The sequence below is a fragment of the Archocentrus centrarchus genome, chromosome 18 (genome assembly GCF_007364275.1).
Source record: "Archocentrus centrarchus isolate MPI-CPG fArcCen1 chromosome 18, fArcCen1, whole genome shotgun sequence".
Lineage (NCBI taxonomy): Eukaryota > Metazoa > Chordata > Actinopteri > Cichliformes > Cichlidae > Archocentrus > Archocentrus centrarchus.
Genome location: NC_044363.1, coordinates 17,884,435 through 17,907,995, shown reverse-complemented (window position 1 = coordinate 17,907,995; position 23,561 = coordinate 17,884,435). Strand labels below are relative to the sequence as shown.

General features: G+C 39.7%; 2 protein-coding genes across 2 annotated transcripts in view; both read left to right on the top strand.

Annotated features, from left to right (window-relative positions):
• LOC115797060 (leukocyte immunoglobulin-like receptor subfamily B member 2) overlaps positions 1 to 10,029 on the top strand; it is a 38,340-nt gene extending 28,311 nt beyond the window's left edge. Inside the window, exons 4-13 of the mRNA XM_030753539.1 lie at positions 2,362 to 2,628; positions 6,938 to 7,252; positions 7,882 to 8,001; positions 8,120 to 8,135; positions 8,217 to 8,308; positions 8,450 to 8,506; positions 8,607 to 8,666; positions 9,420 to 9,485; positions 9,714 to 9,776; positions 9,888 to 10,029. Of these exons, the coding sequence (XP_030609399.1) occupies positions 2,362 to 2,628; positions 6,938 to 7,252; positions 7,882 to 8,001; positions 8,120 to 8,135; positions 8,217 to 8,308; positions 8,450 to 8,506; positions 8,607 to 8,666; positions 9,420 to 9,485; positions 9,714 to 9,776; positions 9,888 to 9,895 (1,064 nt within the window). The 3' untranslated portion in view covers positions 9,896 to 10,029. The remainder of the gene's footprint in view (positions 1 to 2,361; positions 2,629 to 6,937; positions 7,253 to 7,881; positions 8,002 to 8,119; positions 8,136 to 8,216; positions 8,309 to 8,449; positions 8,507 to 8,606; positions 8,667 to 9,419; positions 9,486 to 9,713; positions 9,777 to 9,887) is intronic.
• Positions 10,030 to 16,974: 6,945 nt separating this feature from the next.
• Positions 16,975 to 23,561, top strand: part of LOC115796936 (Fc receptor-like protein 5) — a 78,896-nt gene continuing 72,309 nt past the window's right edge. The window contains exons 1-2 of the mRNA XM_030753427.1: positions 16,975 to 17,103; positions 19,268 to 19,347. Coding sequence (XP_030609287.1) covers positions 19,311 to 19,347 — 37 coding nt within the window. The 5' untranslated portion in view covers positions 16,975 to 17,103; positions 19,268 to 19,310. The remainder of the gene's footprint in view (positions 17,104 to 19,267; positions 19,348 to 23,561) is intronic.

Genomic DNA, 23,561 nt, shown 5'->3' with positions numbered 1-23,561 from the left:
GAAGCACCTCGACAGGACAAGACTCAGCTGTACATCAGCATCTGAAGGAGAAAGGACACTCTTGAGGATGCCAGTGTTCACATTTTGGACTGAAGACAGATGGTTTGAAAGAGGCGTAAATGAAATCATCTATGCCCACTGTGAACAACCATCACTGAACAGAGGAGGTGGACTACAACACCATCTGTCCCCCATCCTCAACGCAGTCCTGAGCTCTCTTCCCAGGCACCTCAGCTTCAGTATAACCACCTACATAATACTTTCCCAGCTGCTTCTCATCTTGGTTCAAACCATGATGGATGAAAATGCCTTCAGTGTGTAAATTTCAGCCATTGAACTGCTCCTAAAGAAAACTGTTTAAATTGGCACTGTAATTGTCTGGTGACAGAATTACTAAACCTTTTGGGGGCATGAAATTAGTCAGAAACGTTTTGACTGATACACTGGTGATGGTTGATCTTGAGCAGTCTCTTAAACAGTTTCTACAACCCTGAGCAAGAATGTCCACATCATTTTCAAACTGATGTAACACTGATGTACCTCATGTTTATTATCAGACAGTATTTTCTGGCCCCATCTTTTACATTTCAATGACTGACGCTGTAGGTGTAGGTTATGTTTAGTACAGATGTGAGCAGCGCATGGATTTTCTGAATATTTAGCAGTTAGTGACTAGACAATCAGACCTCTGTACCAGATGTTTGTGGCTCTCTCGACAGGCACGTGATCTAGAAATACAGTTACAGTCAGGCCACACAAATCCATTTCTTACATTCTGCACACAACCTCTGACAATCAGTTCATCCAGCTGACTGACATATTAAATAAAATAAATGAAAAAATATTAAATAAAAAATACACTCACACACACACACACACACACACTACATTCCAAGAAATAAAGTGTTCATTGAAAGCAAAACACATTAATGAACTGTTGCCTAGTGGTTATTTGTCCACACTAGAAACAAATCAATTGGCCACCGATTCATCTCTAGAACTGGATCTTACACAAATAAAAAAATTTGGGTCGGTTTATTCACTATAATGCACAGACATCAAAGTGTTAGTCTGCAGCCTCTGTCATGTACTGCTGTAGCAGGCAAGGCAGAGGACCCCAAAGCAGGACACCAAAGGGAAAAGCTTCCCTTGGAATTTAAGCTTTATTTACTGGAGTATAACAAAGGACGGGCTGGACAGGAGCCAGCAGCACAAACTTCAACTCCAAAACAATACATGACTTTACCTGACTCAGCTACTTGACATGGACATAACACAGGAAGCACACAGCAAACATCAAAACAACAACCTGACAAGAAGCTAACAAGAACACAGACAATATATACACACTAGGTAATGAGGGGAGTGACAACAGGTGGGATCACAGCTGAAAGTAATTTCAGAGAGGAGACAAGGGGAAGCAAAACTAAACACTAAGTACAGGGAAGACAAGACTGTCACAATAAAACAGGAACTAACTAAACATGGTATATGCAGACGGACACAGAGGAAACCTAAACATGAGAACAATGACAGAACAGGAGGACATGGGAAATAACACAGATAAGTATAACAGAAAACTATGATAACCTAAAATCCTAATTCATAACTCAAATCACAACTCAAAGAAACATAAGAAACACTGGACCAACAGCCCAGGATCATGACAGCCTCTCTGTGGCTTGATTAAAAAAAACCATATTCCCCATTGCCCGCCTGACCCCTCCCACTTGACCTGCTTATGTAAATTAAGTGCACACCTGATTGGCCAGAAACCCAAAAAGTAAACTCAAATTTACCAAAGAAAAATAAACTATAAACTTAAAAAATAAACTACAAATAGCTCCAAAAGTTCCCATAAATTCCATTTCTGACTGATCATTACACATCTCAAATGTATAATAATAATAATAATAATAATCCATTATGAATTATCATAAGTATTAAAAATTTGACCTATAAATCACTTGATAAATGGGGGCCAAAAATTCCTTTTTCACACAAAGTCTCTATTCTCCCTCTGAGAGCCATTCTGAAAAGCATTTTAAACACCAATAAATGTGGAAATAATAAGTGAATGATGTTTTTAATGATGTGGATCCACTTGATGCAGTGTTTGCTCAATCAGTGGATAAATGCTTGAAATCAGTTCAGCGGTTTGAAAGTTATTGATCTGAACAGAAAGGTAAACCTCAAACATTCATTCCAGATCGCTCCATCTGTTTTTGCTCTATTAGGATTTCAAGCTGCAAACTTTTAACTCTTTTCATTCAGGCAGCAGGGGGGAGATTCAGCTACAGGGGGTTATAAAAATGTTCATTAATTCCTTTTGTATCCTAACTGAGGAATTTTGGTGGAAAGTTTCCAACAGGATCACAGTGACGCTGCATCCCAGCTGGTCTCAGATATTCACTGGTGAGAAAATCAGCCTCAGATGTGAGATTGAGGGAGGTGAAGGAAAGGTGTGGAAATATGAATGGCGAACACCCAACACAATCAGCCCTCCAACATCCAGAGAATACAGGATCAGCAGAGTTTCAGGGTCCCACAGAGGAGCCTACAGCTGTCGGGGTAGCAGTGACTATCTCTTTACAGGATGGAGTGATGCCTTCACTCTGACAGTTTCAGGTAAGTTAGTCTCTGATTCAAACTGAAGTTTTTCATTTTTTTCACTTTTTTTTCACACATTTCACATTTTTTCACTTTTCATTGATACGTGTGTTTAAACAGGACATCAAGAAACATTTCTCCCTCTAACAACAATTCAGACCCTCTGAGAAACAGTGCACACAGACACACAACTGAGTGCACTGTGACTTTGAAATTATTCATTTAAAGGGGACTGCAAAGAGAAGACAGTTTTAATGAATAAATAATAAATCAGGTGCATGTGTAGTGCAGGTTTGAAGCCTGTGTCACATTACAAATGTGTGTTTGCTGACACCCAGAGCCACACTGAGAGCAGAAAGGACAATCATACCAGTAACAGCAGCAGTTTTTCAGTCTGTGCGTCTCTCAGCAAGGTTACATTATAACTACCAAGACAGTTTTTTTATTGGTGCAGCGAGGCCAAAGGAAGAACCTGTTTCATGTTACTGTGGATGCAGATTACTTTTTAAACAGTGTGCTGACAAATATTTTTACTAAAGAAAAACTTTTGTCAGTGTAGTTTAGATTTTCCTTTTTTTCTTCCTTAAGGAAGTCTCTTTATGTAAGTAGAGCAGTGTTGCATTCTGGGAAATACAACAGCATTTGTAGTTTGTGCAGATTTTAGAGAAACATGTGTGGCCTCATGGGCAGCAGATGCTGCACCTTTATTCAGCTAATAAAAGCTGAACCAAACACTCCCACATGGCCTCATTTTATTAGAGACTTCTCTGCTACATTCATCTTTCTCATTAGAGTTTCCTCTCATGCTCAGGTACCACTCAGATACATCCCACTAACTGATGCACATGGAAATACAGTGTTGCTTCAGTTCATTGAGGTTTGCAAGCATTCATTTATGCACGGCTCTCTGAAGGTCCCACCACAGCATTTCAGTCAGGTTGAGGTCTGGACTGTGGTTCATTGCAGCACTTTGATTCTTTTCTTTTTCAGGCATTTTGTTGTAGATTTGCTGCTGTGCTTACGATCATTGTCCTGTTGCATGAGCCAGTTTCAGCCAAGCTTTAGCTGTCAGACAAACGGCCTCACATTTGACTCTAGAATACTTTAGTGCACTGAGCGCGCTCAGATAAATCTAATCAGAGATGTTATTAGATGATAATGGTAAAATAGTGATAAACAGCAAAGAACATAAAAATATAACAATAAAACACAACACTGTTGAAAAAAAAACAGATCAAAGTGAAACCTCTGCAGCTTGAAAAAAGGGGACTGGACTTCTTTAAGTTTATTGAAGATGATTCATTTTTCATCTGAAAGACGTCTTCAGTTCTAAAACCAAAGATGGAGACACTCAGGTATTTAAACCTCAGTGGGGGTGTCCCCTGAAGGTGGTTGTGAAACTCTATTGAGGTGAAACATCTTCAAGAAACTTAAAGAAGTCCAGTTTCCTCTTTTTTCAAGCTCCAGAGACCACCAGGACCTGGACGACTGAGAACATCCACAGATCAAAATGAAATTAATGTGACTGATTGAACAGGTTTTCTTGGTGTGTGTTCTGCATTCAAGGAGCTGCAATTCCACCAGAGTGAAAGAGACTCAGCAGCAGATCAGAATCAAGTATAAAAACATTTCTACATTTTCTGCATCAGCAGATGAATACATACACGTTTTAGTGACAATGTGATGCACAGTTTGCACTGCTGTAACTTTGCAGCTGAGCTTCATTCAGTGGTTTTAGTAAAATACGCTTTAACAAGCTGCACATATAAAACATTTTCCTACAGCAGAGAATCTACATCACACTTAAAACATGCTGTAGATAAAAAATAAAAAGAGAGCCACTTTTCTGACCCAGAAAACTCTGACTTTAAGCTCAACATTATAATCCAGACCTCTGGTTGGGCCATTACACTGATGGTCACAGCGCTCTGACAATAATTGCTGTAAATATGCTGCAGTTCTCCTTCCAGCACTGATCCAGCCCCCTGCAGCTCCCACAGGAAGAAAAGACACCATTCAGTGTAGAGTCACTTTAGAGTGTTATTAAAGGAAAATGTACAGAGGACACAAAACATCTAAAAGTCATTTGTATGTGCAAGATTTGTCTCTGAATAGATGAAGAATAAATCAGAGGGAGTCTGTAGTGTAGTAAGGTATCTTCAGTGATGTGTTCTTAGGAAAAAATCCTCACTGACAAAGTCTTAATGCATATATACAAAAGTTTATTGCAAAGAAACAGACAGTGTCAAAACAGGCGCTTTCCTTTGCGACCTGGGAGAGGGTAAGTCTCTAATCGCCCTAGCTCATGAGACAAAGGGACTGGCAAGAGTTATATAGTCAGCACCCACATTCTTGACCTTTGACCTTGTACCACATATAGTATTTTATGGAGAACCAGGTATAGCTTGTTTCCTGCATGTATGTAAGGTCATTCCCTTTTATGGAAGGCCAGAGATCTGCAAGAGGCCCTCTGCATTCTTCTTTCTTTGAGCTGAGGCCAAGCCTTCATGTTCAAGCTCATGTTACTTATTTTACACAAATTAATAAAGCCTAAGAGAAAGAGACCATATATGCATATATAGTTTAGCAGAGCAGTACAGACACCACAGTAGTTTAGTATGAAGACACTGAGTCTAATGTGTCACAGGCAGCTAAATATTTTCTATTTGCTGCTAGAAGCTAAATGACTGAGTGAATGTGTAAAGTGTGATCATTTCTATAACAAAGTTCTTCCTGAAGCAAGAGACAATCTAATGAACTTTTTCCTGTAACCTCAACAGCAGGTAAACCCAGAGCCACACTGACAGCACAAAGGTCAAAGGTCATCCCAGCAGGGGGCAGTGTGACACTGAGCTGCTTTGTGGAGGGCTCTGCTGGCTGGAAGTTTGACTGGTTCAGACGTGATTCAGTCTCTTCTGAAGCTCAGCTCATGAGAGGAAATGAAGCAAACAGAGATATTAGAGGAGGAGGTCTGTACCACTGCAGAGGAGGGAGAGGAGATCCAGCTTTCTTCTCTGAGGACAGCAATGAAGTCACTGTGGAGGAAACTGGTGAGTTTAGTGTTTTATTCCAAACTCTGAAAGAGCGGCACTGTTTGTCCATCTGTTCACTGAACAGTCAAAGACCATGAAAGTCAAATTCTAACTAAAAACTTTTATAATTTACTGCACAGTGAAATGACCTGGTTTTAGTTTCAGACAGATGTGAGGGGTACTTCCCAAAGTGTGACCTGCACAGACCCGTCTGCTCAGTGTCCTCCTCAGTCAGGCTGCAGAAGCACTAAACTGCTGTGACCTGAATAATTAAGCTGACCTCTCACTGCAGTAACTTATCAGGGATATGGATGTTTAAACTTTACATTACCAAACTGTATGAATTAGTGTAACTGATAGTTGAAGAGTATTAGTAGAATTCAGCTGGGGGCCACAGTGACTTTATTGGGCAGGACTGGACCCCCGAGACTCGTCCATAACACGAACGCAGATTCTACTGTTTATGTTTGTATTTGTCTCCTAACTGGATATTTTTATGTGAACAGTTCCCATTAAGCCCACTGTGACCCTGCAGCCATCCTGGCCTCAGATATTCAGCGGTGAGACAGTCACTGTCAGATGTGAGATTCAGGGAGGAACTCAGTGGACGTATGAATGGAGTCCAGCCAAGTTAAACACACCTCCAACATCCAATGAATACAGAATCAGCAGAGCTGCTGAGTCTGACAGTGGAGGATACAGATGCAGGGGCAGAAGGGACTATTTGTTAACAGGGTGGAGTGATACCATCACACTGACTGTATCATGTAAGTTGGATTCATTTCATCCAGATTATCTGTTTTATATGTGCTGGTATGTTATCATTCAGATTATTGAGATTCATTCTCAGATATCACTCAGACACATTACATTGAAGGATTTTAATGTGTATCACAAAATGAAGCTGATGAGTTCATGTTGGAGTGAATTAGTGTCACAAGACTTTTTATTTACAAGCTGGCAAATTCAGAAATGTTAATGTTTCCTCGTGTTTCTGACTCATCAGGATTTGGAAGTGTTTAACTTCCTTCTAGAGTCGTCTTCTCATTACTGATCAATAAACTCAGTCACACTTCAGATTCATTACAGCTTTTGAAATATATCCTTCAATATTTTTAAATACAGCAAAGTAAATATTAAAGGTTTGTGGTGCTGATCAAAATGAGTACTGTGTGTGATAGTTGTACAGTGTGTTGTGTCTCCATCATCAAAGTTTTGTGATAGTATTTCGTGCAGTTCTTTAAATTGTTCTGATTCATTTTCTTGTTCTGTTCTTGTTCTAAACTGAACTGCAGATAAACCAAAGGCTGAACTGAGAGCTGATAACACAGCTGTTCCAGTAGGGGGCAGTGTGACCCTGATCTGCTCTGTGAACCCATCATCATCATCATCATCATCATCATCATCATCATCATCATCATCATCTGGATGGAAATACTACTGGTACAGAGATGAGAAACACTCTGAACCTCTGACCACACAAGATGCAGTTTTCCTCTCAAATGGACAAATCAGAGTCTCACAGGAAGGACTCTACAGGTGCAGAGGAGGAAGAGGAGACCCAGTTTACTACACAGAGGACAGTCAGTCAGTCAGGATTAACAAGACTGGTGAGTTTGGATTCAGCACACAGTGTTGAATAAATTCATGATTCCTGATTAATATGAAGACCAAAAATCATTATATATCATGGTGACCTCTTTGTCACTGTAATAATGATGTTACTGGAACTTGTTGACCATGAACAGTCATGTGAAATGAAGTCTAGAGGATCACTGTCAGGAATGTGATCCAAGGAGGGGAGACTAGGTGGGATTATGAATGTGAAACAACCACTTTCACCAAATCTCCAAATCAATATAAACTCACAGTTAATTTTGTAGCAATTCTACAAGTAACACTGTGAGTTGTGTAGAACAGGAGCGCACAACATAAAAAGGAGTCATGCTGACAGTTTCTTACAGTAAACAGAGAATCTCAAAGTAAAACTCAGTTTTTGTTTGAGATGTTTTACATATTTATGTAATTTAAGTTTGCAAAGCAGATTTAATGAAGTCGACGTTTTTAGAGGAAGTTTTTAGAGGCTGGTTTTGTGTCGATGTGGGGAGTCATTTAAAAACAGCAGGAGTCGACTCAAAGAGCTTTCAGATCAACCGGCTCTATTTTTGAGAATTTTGATTACAATTCTGTTATGAAATATCCAATATAATTACAGTTTATTAATAATTGTGTGTTACAGTAACTGTGTCAGCAGCTGACAGCTCTTCAGCTCCTGTGCGGCTGATTGTTGGACTGGTTTGTGGAGTCTCTCTCCTCATTATTCTCCTGCTCTTGTTGTATCGCTGCAGACAGTCCAAGTGTGAGAGCCTCTTCTTTTGATGCTGGATCAGATATTTTATTTACTACACACACTTGAATTATTCAGACATAAACATCATTCTGATCTCATTGTGTAATAACATGTGTCTCTTTCACAGATTCATGCTTCACCAGGTTGGTATAAAACTTTTTATTATTAATATTTTAAACCTGCATCAGTTACTTTGAATTTATTGTGTTTCTTTCATGTTTCAGGTCGATCCAGTCTGAGAGTCACAGTTCGAGCTCCACCACAAATCATGGAGTCAACCAGGATGAAACTCATGAATACGACTCTCTTCATCCTGGTCAGCACTTAAACTGATCTTTATTATCAGTATTAATATTGACTCTTCATTCAGTTAGAGATGAAACACATTTGATTTAATGAGACTGACTGCAGGTGATCTGTTTACAATGTAACTACAAATGTTACATTTCAGGTGCAGATGAACCCCAGAGTGTCACATACTCTCTGATTGATCTGAAAAACCCTGGAAAGAAGAGTGAGTGTGCAAAACACAGTTAACACAGAAAATAATAGAAATGTTTTCCAATGCTTAGAAATGTATTAATAATTGAGTTTTGATCTGATGATCTTAACAGGGAAGCATCATAAACCAGAGGAGAGTGCTGCTTATGCTGAGGTGAAGATGGAAGCTGCAGGTACGTCACAACAGCCTCATTCACTGTTTGTACTTGAATGTGTCATCATCATACTGCAGGTAATTTTAGGTCAACATGGAGTTTAGTTACTCTCTTATCAAGCTTAGCTACTACATACGACCACTGCACACCAGCAGAGCTGAATCTTACACACTTCGAGGCCCATTCAGAGTTTTGTGTGAGTTTGTCTGCTTTATTTATACAGAGCTTCCATAATGTTTGAGACAAAGACAGTTTTTGTACTTTTGTACGTCATCACAGTGGATTGTGAATCAAACAATAAAGGTTTGATTGAAGTGCAGACTTTCAGCATTTTTTCAAAGGAATTTACATAAATTTTGACTCTGTAATAAAATGTTTTCTTATTTATGATTTTCTAAATTCTTGTAATTATGTTTTGGAGTTTCTTTGTAGGTTATATTTTAGTCCTTGAGTTCTCAGCCTCCCTCCTCTGTGTTTCCTGTGTTTTGTTCTTAAGTTTCTGGTGTCATGTTTTAGTTTTTCCTGTTTTATTTTTGCTAGTCTCTTGTCTCGTGTGCGTTGTGTTTTGTTTTGCTACCTTTGTTTCATTTTCCCTGATTAATTTCAGTTGTGTAGTCTTGTGTTCCTCATTTCCTGATTTCTTCTGTGTGTGTTTTTTTTACTCTTACCTTGAGTGAGTCTTTGTTGTGTCATACTGTTTGTTACCACTTATGTTTCCCATTTGTGTCTTGCATGTTTCCCTGTTTGGATTCATGGGCTTTGTTTTCAAAGAGGACAGTCTGATGTATGCTGAGGTCAACCGCCCCAAAAAAAAAAAAGCCAAGAAAAAAAAAAAAGGTGAGTAAAGTCCGCCATCATCTGCACTGAATATTGTTCAACATGTTTATGTGGCCTTAAACATGTAAATTTCTTTATTTCACATTTTCCATTAAGGAATACAGCAGCTCATCAGTAGATACTAAAAGCTATCATACGACATCAGTCGTCCTCCTCCTGGATAATTATATTATTGTGTTTAATTATGATCTTACAGTCAGTTGTTTTAAATGATCTTTTCATTCACAGGAACATCGAGTCCTGCAGCTGATGCAGACGTTTATTCTGAAGTCCAATCAGGAAGCTCTCTCTGTAATTATGCTGCCATGCAGGCTGATTTATTCTTCACATTATTAAACGGCTTCAGCCCAGAATTTCTTTACATGCTGGAAATCACTTTGTCTGTTTGTGGTTGTCTTACAGGTCAGTGAGGAGAGCTGCAGCAGCAAAGCCAAAAGAAGCATTTGATGAAGCCGCTCTGGATCCTCTGCTCCACAAATATCAGACAGGCTCAGCTTTTTTTCTACAGTTATCTAATATTATCTTCTAATATCATATAGATTTACTGCTTTATTTGATGATAAACACATGGAGGTGTATTCCTATTTAATATCCATGCTCTCTATATTCAGTTATTTTTTTTATCCTGCTCCAACAGCAGTAAGAGTTTGAAATATCTGATGTTTAGCAGCTTATAGCACGACTTAAAGTCAGTGTTTTCAGGAGGAAGTACTGAGGTGTACACCAACACGCAGTTTTACTGTGTTTGTCTAAATATCTAGTACATTATACATATTATAAAAGAATTATGAGCAGCACTGTGTAGATTTGAATGTATTTCATGTGTTTTTTGTTTGGTCACAGCAGCTTTATTGGCAGTATAGAGAGACAGGAAATGGGGGAAAGATATGCGGGCAAATCGGCGACAAACTGGGATTTGAACTTGTGCCGCCAGCACCACAAAGTGACGTATTCATGTGGCCACCTGCTCCACCCCTGAGCCACCAGGGTGAACTTCCATGTGCATTTTTGACCATTTTGTTCATCTATAGTTGAAAGGTAGAAAGTTTCATCTTAGATTTGAACATTTTGTTTATGGTTGATTTTACTTTACTGTAGATTTTATACAAACTAACGTCACAACCACTGAAACAGGCTAACAGTGCGAATCTAGAATAAACTGATGTTCATGCAGCAGGTTGTCTTTGAGTTTCATTACCTTTGACTGTGAATAGGAATATTTACAGAGAGCAGCTGTTTCTGTGCTGTGGTCACAGCATGCAGTCAGAACGCTGCAGCAGAGAACTTGTAGTTCAGTTTTCAAGTCTTAAAACCATTTCAGCCTCATCTTCACTCAAACATTCACGTCTTCTCCAGGATCCAGACATTTTCCCATCACTGAGCATCACAACCAATGATCGATCATTAATCACTGATCAGTGTGTTCGTGTTTAAAGCTTCATCCATGTCAGTGTGATGTAACAGTGATGCTGCAGTAACTAAAGTAAATGTTTCACAGGAACTGACTGACAGTCTGACAGCTGCAGCTGCCTCATTATAAATCCGTGACATCATCGCTGTCTCCGTCCTTACAGCCTGTTGACGAGTGAACGACTGTAAAAGCTTCATGTTACAAAAATAACAAACTAACGTCTAACTGGGATTTCAGTGCTTGTAGAAACACAAACGTCTGCGGAAATGAGGAAATGAATGGGAGTGTCAGACAGGTGGTTCAGGTGCAGCAGGAGGGGAGGAGTCAGAGAGACACTCAGAGTTTGTTGGATAAAACCTGCCAGCGAGCAGGTTAGGTTCACAGAGTCTGTTACCATGGTAACTGACTCAGAGTTAAAGTTTCCCTCATTTTAGGGTTAACAAACCCAGAGTTGCTGGGATAGGCCCCAGGGCCTCTCACTATGAAACAGGTTCAACATACCCAGGGTATCTTTCTGTCATCTGGATTCATCCTCACACTGATGATCAGGATAAACGGTCACATGAAGCTGGTTATCAACTGGTTACATTAATTTAGGGTTTCCCTGCTTGTTGGCAGCAACCAATCTAAACGGGGTGTTTCAGGGTCACATGACTTTTCTTTCACAGAAAATGATCTCTGTGACTGCACACTGCCAGTTTTAGGCAGAGCAGGAAAAGCCAAGCCTTTGTTTTGGCAGTCTAAAAAGATCAGACGTGTCGTAAGAAGCACACTGGCAGGAGAAACCATTGCTATGTCAGATGGTATTGACAATGCAATGTTCTTGGCTAAGCTCTACTCTGAGCTCACCACTGGTAAAGCAGATCTCAGCTCTATTCCTCTCATATGCATTACAGATAACCATCACTTGTGTGATGCGCTTAAGTCTACAAAACAGGTCACTGAAAAGAGGCTCAAATTAGAAATAAGCAGCATTAAACTCTTACAAGCAAAAACACTCAAAGAGGTTTGCTGATCAGAAGCTCAGTCACAGCTTGCTGATTGTTTGACAAAGAGACGTGCTTCCCCCCTAATGCTTCTTAATGCTTCATGCACTATTTAGTATATCAAGGGCTTGGAGCCATAGGGGCGTAAGTGACATTTCGCCAACTTTACAAGAGAGCCAAACAAACCAAAAAAAAAAAAGACCACAGTTTGCGCTTACTCTGTATACTGATTTTAGTTTTTTAAGCATGTTTCTTTTTAAAAAATTTATGACACAGTGCTTAATGAACAATATTGTCTTTTTCATAAATGCACTTACGCCCTTTTGGCTGTCTGTGTTTCTGCGTTACTTCCTGATTGATTTTGTTAGTCTCGCGTGCGCTGTGTTTAGTTTTGCTTCCCTTGTCTTGTCTGTGATTAGTTTCAGCTGTGTGTGTTTCCCCGTCTCTTGTTATCTCAGCATATTTAGAGCCTCAGTTTATTTTAGGTCCTCGTTGCTGTTTGACAGTTTGTCTCTGTTTGCCTGCCTGAGTGTTCTGTGTTTCCCATTTTGAACATTTTGCACTTAGTCATGTGGATTTGCTGTTTTGCAAAAATAAAAGTACGTTTTTGTTTATTCACGCTGACATCTGATTCTACATTTTTGGACCTGCTTAAAACCTGAGAGATGATGATACCAAAGGAAGATCAACTCATTGTTTAACCCAGGGATCCTCACATCCAGGCCTCGAGAGCCCTGATCCAACACACCTGAATCAAATGGCTGAATTACGTCCTCAGTATGCAGTCAAGTTCTCCAGAGTCCTGCTAATGACTTCTATATTTGACTCGGGTGTGTTGAAGCAGGGACACGTCTAAAACCTGCAGGACACCAGCTCTAGAGGCCTGGATGTGAGGATCCCTGCTATAGAGGTTCTTGTACTTGTTGTGTTTAGAGCTGGTAGCCAACAGAGGGTGCAATTAAGTCATTTCTTATTGATTGCAATTAATTAATTCATGTGCTTGGTTATGGATTGTACTGTGTGAGTACCAACATCACTGTGCAGTGTGTATATAGTTCTTCACAGCAGTTTTATTCATCCACAGAAAGTATCAACCCCTCTGTGACAGTAAAAGGTGGCCATGAGTATAAAATGAAGGCGTGTGTATCAGAGGAGGGAAAACATGTTTTTAGTGTCTGTGGGAAACTGAGGACTCACAATTGAACATTAATGTAGAACCAAGCTTGTGTGCAATGGTGTGAGACAATTTTCTTTGAGGGTGAGCTGAACACTCACACACACACATACACACACACACACACACACACACACACACACACACACACACACACACACACACACACACACACACACAAATAATGTGGTGAACAGTCTTCTAGTGGTGCAATGCCAAGAATGGTCAGTAGGAGGCAGTGGGATTCTCATTGGAGCTCGTTAGCATGAGTAAGATCTGTTTTTAGTCCAGCCTCTGTTCTTCCTTCCTTTCAAACTCAGCTCAGTCAGCTACAAGCTGCAGTCCACTGCAATCATATCAGTGTGTTGTTACTGTTGTGCAGAGGTTTACACAAAATCAACTCATATCAGGCTTCATTGATAATTTGCAGGTTCTGCACTGTGCTCAGTGCTCTTGAATTCACAGTGCCAGTTTTTTATATATCCACAGTGCCTGTCCTGTGGATATATAAAATAGTGTGTACATAAATACACAGTGAAGGCTTTCACAATGCAGTCCATCCTTTATGTCTGTATTCAGTGTTCCCTCTTTGTACATAATCAGCTCTGTTGTGGATGTTTGGATAGATTTTCAGATCAAATATATTTTATTAAGCAGCCTGAAGGCAGAATTTTACTGACTGTATATGAAATAAATTGATTTCAGTGCTCATCACAAAACAGAGTCACAGTTCTCACAGGATGGAGGCCCTGAACCCTAAACAATCACTCACACAATTAATATTCAATATTCACTAATATTCATGTTTGTTGCTGCTCTGAGAACACTCAAACACACTCATACATGGAAACCCCGAAATAGCAGCAACACAACAGGCATCATTCACAGCAGCTATGACATCAGCTGCTCAGAAACAGGATGCAAACTCAGAGATGGTGGAGGTGGGCTGAAAGGTGATTTGCAGATGCACAGCAACTGCAGGAAGGCTAAAGCAGCTAAAATAGCTCATGAGAGTTTGTGTTTAGATATGGACACTAGAAGAGTCTCAGCTCTGACATCAGAGGATGTGAGCCGGCATTTTGTGTCTGTGTTGCACACGATTGTTCACTCTTACTCTTTAGTAACGTGATACTTAAAGATGAAGCTGGAATTAAATGAATGTTTTTAAAATAATCAGTGGAGACAAAAATTGTGATTGCAGATGATGTGTTGAATGACTTCATGTGTGCAGCTCTTCACAGTTTACTGTAATTACACTGTATGTTTGTCTCATTTTGTCTCAGCAATAATTCAGTTTATGCATTTATTACTTCTAGGCTGGACTATTGTAATTCGTTATTATCAGGCTGTCCTAAAAGCTCCATGAAAAGCCTTCAGCTGATCCAAAATGCTGCAGCTAGAGTACTGACAGGGACTAGAAAGAGAGAGCAGATTTCTCCCATATTGGCTTCTCTTCATTGGCTCCCTGTCAAATCTAGAATAGAATTTAAAATCCTTCTCCTCATCTACAAGGTCTTGAATAATCAGGCCCCATCTTATCTCAGAGACCTCATAGTACCATACCATGCACGACACATTTTATAAACCAACACAAACTGAAGCTGAAACAAAAACCTGCATTTGGACTGTTTCTCTTTCTCTCTGACTGCCTGGCAGCTGGTCAAAGGTTCTATCAGTGCAGCTCAGCCAGGATTATGACAGTGAGGACTACAAAAACATCACAATGAAATGCAAACTGACCCTGCTTGATGCAAAGTGTTTCTGCTCTTAAACTGGAGAAACTCCTGTGAAATGAACACAGCTGTAAAACAGCAGAGGCCATGCTCATACAGGAGGACAATGATGCAGCTGCTGCCGCTCTAAAACCACAATGACCAGCTTTTAATTTTAGTTTAGATGAAGGTGCCACTCTGAGTGAAATTAATGAGCTTGTTGCCGGTAGAAGCGTCTAAGGTAGATCTGCAGGAGAATAATTATGTTATAAATCTCTAAACTGATGAATTAGTTTAATTAAACTACTGTATGTGTCATCTGAGTATTTCTAGATGTAGCAGATTCATGTAGTACTCAGAATTATATTTTAAGTCTGTGGTATAAAATGTGAAAACGAACAGAACCAGGACGGTGCCCTGTGGAACCCCCTTGCTGCGCATTATGACAAAATGTGGCCTTTCTGTCAAGTAGTCTGTGACCCAGAAACAAAGCGAGGATCTGCACCTGCATCTCTGTGAGCTTTTCTTTGAGTATATTTAGCTGGATGGTATTTGAAAGTGCTTCAAATCAAAGAACTCTCACAAGAAACTTGCAAAGGTCTCACCTGCTCACTAACTGATCCACTCTTTGCTGAATGGAAGTTCTAAGAGATAATCTGCTGGGATAGGCTCCATTTGCTACCACACTTCCAACTAGTCAACTATCTAATGTCCTGAAAAAGAAGCAGAGGAAACATTCATTCAGATTCCCTATCCACCCAGTTGGTGCCAACCTCTTTGTGGAAAAAAAAAGAAAAAAAAATACATCCCATTGCTTCAGATTAACTTTTAAACCATCAAAAATTAATCTGAACCTTTTTTGAAACTGGATCTTTGTAATGACATCACCTGGCCCACATATGGGAGGGAGATGAATGAAAGTCGGCCTTCAACGCTCCACTTTGCCCCTTTGAATACCCATAAATGACTTTTGGTATGACTAATGTCCCTACATTTTTCCAGACTTTGGTGAATGATGTTATCTGTCACTGGCCCAGTCAGCTTCTCTTTGGTCCCTGGATGATATTCTGATATTTTTTCCTCAACCTAGAGGAACATCGACAGTATGTAAGACACAGTTTATAACATCTTCTGGGCTTCGGCACCATCTAAGGATAGAGTAGAATTCTTCAGGACCTCCTCTCTGAAGGCTGCTTCATCTCCCCTTGAGTTGAGTCTGACCACTGTGGTGTCGTCAGCAAATTTGATGATGAGGTTGTTATTGTGGGCCGGACTGCAGTGGGGGGCAGGGCCAGAGAAGATGAGTGGTCCTGAGGTGTCTCAAAGTGAGCGAACAGTTAAATTCCTCTGCTAGCGACACACTGTTGTCACATCACAGCCTTTTAAGTTTGTGATGCATGAAAAGAAACATGATGAATATTGAGAGCACACTTTGGTCAGAAACACTGTGATAAATTTGTTCACATGGGGTCCAGAACAGGACTATCTCTGAGTGCAGAGTAGAGCTGGGAATGTGATGACAGAAGTTGAGAACAAAAAATGCTGATGATATTTTGTTCCCTTAGAATTAGAAGGTTCTATCTGCATTCTGACCAGTTTTGAGATATTAGAAAATAGAACCTTATAATACCAGGTTAAAACTTGATTTTGCAGATAGAACCTTTTAGTTTTGTGAATAAAATGGCCAAAGTTGTATATTACTGAAAAAAAAAACCTCTTGCATATTGTTGATTTTTTACAAATAAGAATAAGACAGTAAATCAATTTTGTCAGAAACTTATAATTCTAAAGGAACAATTTATAGATGGCACCGTAAATGTCTGAAGATGCACCAAAACCCAAACTGATGACTCTCAGTCTCTAGAGGCCTGACAGAAGAGGAACCCTGCAGCATGATCCTGATCCACAGGACACTTTAAAAATGACCTGAAAGTTTCTAAAGAAAAATGAGGAAACAATTATGACCTGCAAAATATGCCACCTGACTTAAAACACCACAACTCCTTTGCACATCATAGAGAAAAGTATGAATACAGCACAAGAACGAAGCTTATAAATTTGCAGTGGACAGGAAATATAAACACGTCACCAACTGCTGCAGTCAAAGCTACAGGAGCTGTTTGAGGTTTTAAAGGAAGGAAGCACAGAGAGGCTGCAGCCAGAAGAAGAAGTCTGAGACAAACTCTGATCTTATCTTTATTAAACGCAGCTTCTCTTTATTTCTGCATTTATTATTTATGTAAAGTAAAACATTCTGAGATCAGCTGTGGGTCAGAGAGCAGCAGGGCTGGATGTGAGGATGCTGCACTCTTTGCTCTGAGTGACGGGTTATTGTGTAAGTACATTTCTGACATTGTTTGAATGGCACCGATGAACATGAATGTTTCTCAGCTGTGAGAATTACAGGTTTAACCTGGTTATCTGAGAGTTTAAAAGAGCATATTTATATTTTTATTGTTGTTAAAGCCAAATGTTTGTTTCAAACTGCCAAATTATAGTTTATATGCACAGAAACTTTTTTGATGAGTAATAACTGTGTCATGTATAAATTCACCTCATCTGATATGCTGACTACTGTAGAGTCCCTTTTTGCACTAACATAAAGAGCATAAATTAAGAATAAGAATAACTTCATTGATCCCAGAGGGAAATTCATATGTCTGACATCTGCTATGCTTTGATACTGGCGTACAGCAGATAAAGGGGTTTTGTTTTCTCTGGTAGGACAGTCAAGTATTGTGAATCCAGTCTGGTGGGTGGGAGAGAGAAACATGAGTGGCTCTGGATGTTAAATCTGTATGCTAGCAACAGTTTCATGGAGAACTTCACATGGATCTTCGGCTGTTGCCTTGGATGGATGCATGTATTGAATTCTTTTGGTTCATAATATGGTCGAACATCAACTGCCAATAATTCAATATCAGGACAACAGTGATATGTGCAGGATTACACTATCTTTGGTTCACAAATAAAGGCAGACTTCCATCTTTTTTTCTTGATGCTCGCTTCAGTATCTCTGTCTTACTGTATGCGAGTGAAACAGGTAGATCCAGGTTAGAGTCTGAGATGTTTTGATTCAACCGTGTTGCAGTAAAATGCGTGAGACCACACTCAAAGTATAGTTTGAATGTTCACCAATATCTCGCCTTTATCTTCACTTCCAAGCCTTCACCTTTGCACCAGCACGACAACCATGAAAGCATATCTTTATCTTAGCTGGAATAAGGTGGTATCTTCCAGACTCGCTCCATTTCAATTAAAAAACAAAAAACCCCAAAAAACCTCTTTTCTTGAGTAAACTCTTCTCCCCACAGAGGTATTCATCAGTACTTCACAAAAAAAGGGAGAGGATTAAAAATACATCAAAAGTAAAGTTTAAGTAAAGATCAGAGCTACCAGATGTTGCTGCCAAAGGTTGAAGTGCAGGATCTAGAATTAACAGTAAAATACAAGACTTTTAGAAATAAGCCAATAATGCTGCAGAAAATGGTTAATATTGGGATTTGGCACACAGAGGAACAAAATAAAGATTTTAATTCCACTTTATTTTAGTACTGAGTTGCTCTCAGTGCTGCTCTTTATTTCTAATGGGACAGCTGCACATCAGAGCTCTGACACTTTAAAGGGGACAGATTTAAAGTGGGCATGAAACACTGCATGTTTGAAGGCTGATTTCCACCACAGAGCCCTGCTCTGAAAACTGCCGCAGATTTAACTCACTCTGTGAAGCTGGATTTCAGAGGCAAGTGTTAAACGTTTCTAGAGCAGTGTAGAAGTGACTTCACTGGGTTGGCTGGTTGCTGCTAACAGACTTACGTTAGCATTAGGAAAACACTAAAATCAACTAAACTAAAATCAGTCTAAGGAGGTCATGTTTGTACTGCTCCTGGCTGCTGCAATGAGTTTGTTATAAAAACAAGAAATTGTGTCCACTTTTAATCTCTGTCTTTAGCAGTAGTTGTTGGCTAGCTTCACTGAGAAAGCTGTAATGTTTGTGTTTGTAGAGCACTTTATGAATGAGGACTATGTGGAGGAGAGCCTGTTGCAGTCAGGTGCTGCTGCTTCACCAGGTTGGTGCAAGCTGGCAAAGCAGATGCAATCAGCTCTATTTTATTAAATAAAACAGTTTTTTTTATTAAATAAAACAGTGGAATCAAACCCAGACCTTCTACAGTAGATGTCATTCTAACTGTGAGGCAGCAGTGCTAACCACCACACCACTGTGCTGCCCCACCATGCCACCGTGCTGTCTGTTAATGTTTAGTCTCATATTTAGCTGTTGACTGTTTTATGTCGACGGGCTTTTTCATAAAAATCTGCCTGACATGTTTCTGCAGCAGCAGGAGAGGATAAACATGTCACACATGCTGTGGTCAGACCTGCTCAGTTGTGTTATTTCTGTGTCAAAGGAAGGAAGCAGAGAGAAGTTAAAAACAGTCTTTGTGTTGGTCACAGTTGTTGGTGTGTCATAGCTGCTGCTTCACTCTTTCTCTTTACAGGAAGTTGTCGAAGTTTTCAGACGTGTCGCTGCTGGATGTGAGGATGAGACCCACTTTGCTCTGTGAGCTGGGCCTATTCTGTGAGTACATCACTGACTTCTATAGTTTGATTCATACTGACTGATGATCAGAGTTTCTGTCTGATTTATCAGACTTTTTTTTTTTAATTTATCTGATTTAGTGCTCAATTCAAATAAAATAATTATAGTGGGTGATTTTAACATCCATGTAGATGCTGAAAATGACAGCCTCAGTACTGGAGTCATTCTATTATTAGATTCAGCCCACCCACCACTTTAATCACACTCTGCATCTTGTCCTGACATATCGTTCCCTTAGAATTATAAGGTTCTATCTGATATTTTTGACCAAACTGACTTATTGTCACATTCTTATTTTCTGACCACTTATCAACAATATGTAAGAGATTTTTTCTTAAATTATATATAACTTTGGCCATTTTATTTACAAAATAATAAGGTTCTATCTGCAAAATCAAGCTTTAACTTGGTAATATAAGGTTCTATCTGTGAACCAATAGGCACTTGAAATGTTCACAAGAGAGCCAATTAGGCTGCTTCTTTTTTGTAATGCTAGTGCCCGCACAATGTCAAGCAAAGGAGCAGAGGAAATACAAGAGAAAATGTTTCATGGGAAGCTGGGGCTGTTTCCAAAACATTTAAAGGTTGAGGATTTCAAAACTGAGTTGATAACAGACAGAAGTACTAATGGCAGGAAAATTCTGAACTTTTGATAATTTTAGATCACACCGAGCTGTTTCATTGTACTGTTAGCTATAAAGCTAGTGAGCTAAAGCTAGTTTTGTACTGTTTGTCTGTGGTCAGTGCTAACATACCGTATTTTTCAGATTATAAGGCGCACTTAAAATCTTTCAATTTTCTCAAAAATCGGCAATGCGCCTTATAATCTGGTGCGCCTTATGTATGAATTCTTGTTGTGCTTACTGACCTTGAACCAATTTTATGTGGTACACTGCGCTCAAAAATCTTTCAAGTTTTAGTGCGACTTTGGTAAGGGATGCTTTACAAATATCGACATTTTCCAGAGCGTACAAAGCGTACGATAATGTTGGTTGGTCTGTGTAATTTGAGCACTGCTGTCTGATTGCCGATGGCCGAGCCATCTACACCACTGCACCATTCCATGGTCTGCAGTGATGTGGCCTCAGGTCTGGTGGATCAGTTCAAAGGCCTCATTGAATTCTCTAAAATAGTCCATCATTGATTCACGATACTAGACAGGAACAAGCTGTGAGTGTGGTGCAGCAGGTGTGGAAAGCAGCCAAAGCCGCCCGAAATTCAACAAGAAGTGGAAGCATTGTTCCAAAAATAGAAACCATATGCAGTAAACCACAGAAAATGATGATGGATTTGGCCTGTTTTCATCTATGCTGGCCCGGATATTTGTGCGTAATTTGGCGATCGGTGGCCGGCACTGATGCCAACTCTTGTGCAACAAAACTCAGAGTTAACTTCAATAGTTACTTCCTCCAAATCAGCAACATGTTTATTAGATCCCATTCCTACTAGACTGTTCAAAGAAGTCTTTCCAATTATTGATGCTTCTATTGAAAAAATGATCAATCTGTTCTTATTTGTTGGCTATATACCACAGGCTTTTAAGGTGGGGGTAATTAAACCATTACTCAAAAAACTATCACTTGACCCAGCTGTCTTAGTTAATTATAGGCCAATCTCCAACCTTCCTTTTCTCTCAAAGATTCTTGAAAGAGTAGTTGTAAAACAGCTAACTGATCATCTGCAGAGGAACTGTTTATTTGAAGAGTTTCAGTCAGGTTTCAGAATTCATCACAGTACAGAAACAGCATTAGTGACGGTTACAAATGATCTTCTTACAGCCTCTGACAGTGGACTCATCTCTGTGCTCGTCCTGTTTGACTGTTTAATTGTTATGCAGATGATACTCAGCTTTATCTATCCATGAAGGCAGATGAAACACATCAATCAGTTAAACTGCAGGAATGCCTTAAAGAAATAAAGGCCTGGATGACCTCTAATTTCCTGCTTCTAAATTCAGATAAGTCTGAAATTCTTGTACTCGGTCCCACAAATCTTAGAAACATGGTGTCAAACCAGATACTTATTCTGGATGGCATTACTTTGGCCTCCGGTAACTCTGTGAGAAATCTTGGAGTCATTTTTGACCAGGATATGTCCTTCAATGTACATACTAAATAAATATGTTGGACCGCTTTTTTGTATTTGGCAATATTTCTAAAATTAGAAACATCCTTTGTCAGAGTGATACTGAAAAGCTAATTCATGCATTTATTACTTCTAGGCTGGACTATTGTAATTCATTATTATCAGGCTGTCCTAAAAGCTCCCTGAAAAACCTTCAGCTGATCCAAAATGCTGCAGCTAGAGTACTGATAGGGACTAGGAAGAGAGAGCATATTTCTCCCATATTGGCTTCTCTTCATTGGCTCCCTGTTAAATCTAGAATAGAATTTAAAATCCTTCTCCTCACCTATAAGGTCTTGAATAATCAAGCCCCATCTTATCTCAAAGACCTCATAGTACCATATCACCCAAATAGAGTACTTCGCTCTCAGACTGCTGGCTTACTTGTGGTTCCTAGGATACTTAAGAGTAGAATGGGAGGCAGAACCTTCAGCTTTCAGGCCCCTCTTCTGTGGAACCAGCTCCCAGTTTGGGTTTGGGAGACAGACACCCTCTCTATTTTTAAGATTAGGCTTAAAACTTTCCTTTTTGGTCAAGCTTATACACTGTAAACCCGGATAAGTTGAATCTACTTAAAAAACCAAGGTAACTTGTTGCCTTAAATTTTTTAAGTAATGAAACAGTTCATTTAACTCAGCCTATTAAGTAAGCACTACTCCATATCCAATTGAACTAAATTGTATGTTCTAATTGACCAAACTTATCTTTTATAGTTCATGAAAAAATAAAATGTCTTTTGATCAAAAGACAATCAATTCCCCTATCCTTTTCATGGTTGTGTGGGGGTGGTGGGGGCTGGAGCCTATTCCAGCTGACAAGGCATTAAGATGCAGGGTACACCCCCATACAGGTCACCAGCCTGTTGCAGGGCTGACACAGACAACCATTCACACCTGCGGGCAAGTTAGAGTGACCGATTAACCTGACCTTAGTAACTGGATGTCTTCAGATGGTGGGAAGAAACCCATACAGACACAGGCAGAGCCTACAAACTCCACACCCAGGCTAAGGTGGACTTGAACCCAGACTATCAGATAGCTATTCTAGCTGTGAGGTAGCAGTGCTAACCACCACGCCACCATGCTGCCCAGTAACAAAGATATTTTTTACAGTGTTGAACTGTGTCTGTTTAAATTTGGTAAATAAACATGATAAAACTCAGCCCTGCTGAGTGCTGGTACATTAACATTTACAAATAACATTTGTCCATGGAACAATAAAAAAAAAACCATACGAGAGAGCGTTGTGAACAAAAACACCTAAATGTCTTCTATTCCAAACAGCGAGAGGCCTGGGCCAAGCTGGAATTGAACCCAGACCTTCCAGATGGCATTCTACCTGTGAGGTAGCACTGCTAACCATCATGCCACCATGCAGCTGCGCATTAATTCAGTCTTTTTAAGCTGGTATAAACTAGATTTTTAGCAGGTGCAGAACTTGATGATATGAAGTTGTTTGAACTCAAACACATGGTTACAATAAGATAGACCATCAAAAAGTACAGTCTACCCAGCATTAACAAGTAATGTTCACATTCTGGGCAATTTTAAGTAATATGAACTCAATATTTTTAAGTGGAATCAAAATCTGGGTTTACAGTGTAGTTAGGGCTGGATCAGGTGACCCTGAACCATCCCTTAGTTATGCTGCTATAGGCCTAGTCTGCTGGGGGTTCCCATGATACAGTCTTTTTATTCAATTCTTTTTACTCAGTTTATACCCCGCTCAGCCTTTAATCATTAGTTATTATTAATCTCTGGCTCTCTTCCACAGCATGTCTTTTTTTCTCTCCCCTCAGCCCAACCACTCACAGCAGATGACTGCCCCTCCCTGAGCCTGGTTCTGTTGGAGGTTTCTTCCTGTTAAAAGGGAGTTTTTCCTTCCCACTGTCGCAAAGTGCTGCTCATAGGGGGTCGTTTTGACTGTTGGGTTTTCTCTGTATTATTGTAGGGTCTTTACCCACAATACAAAGCGCCTTGAGGCGACTGTTTGTTGTGATTTGGCGCTATATAAATAAAATTGAATTGAACTGAATAAACATGTTTCAGTGAGAAGAACAGAGTATCAGT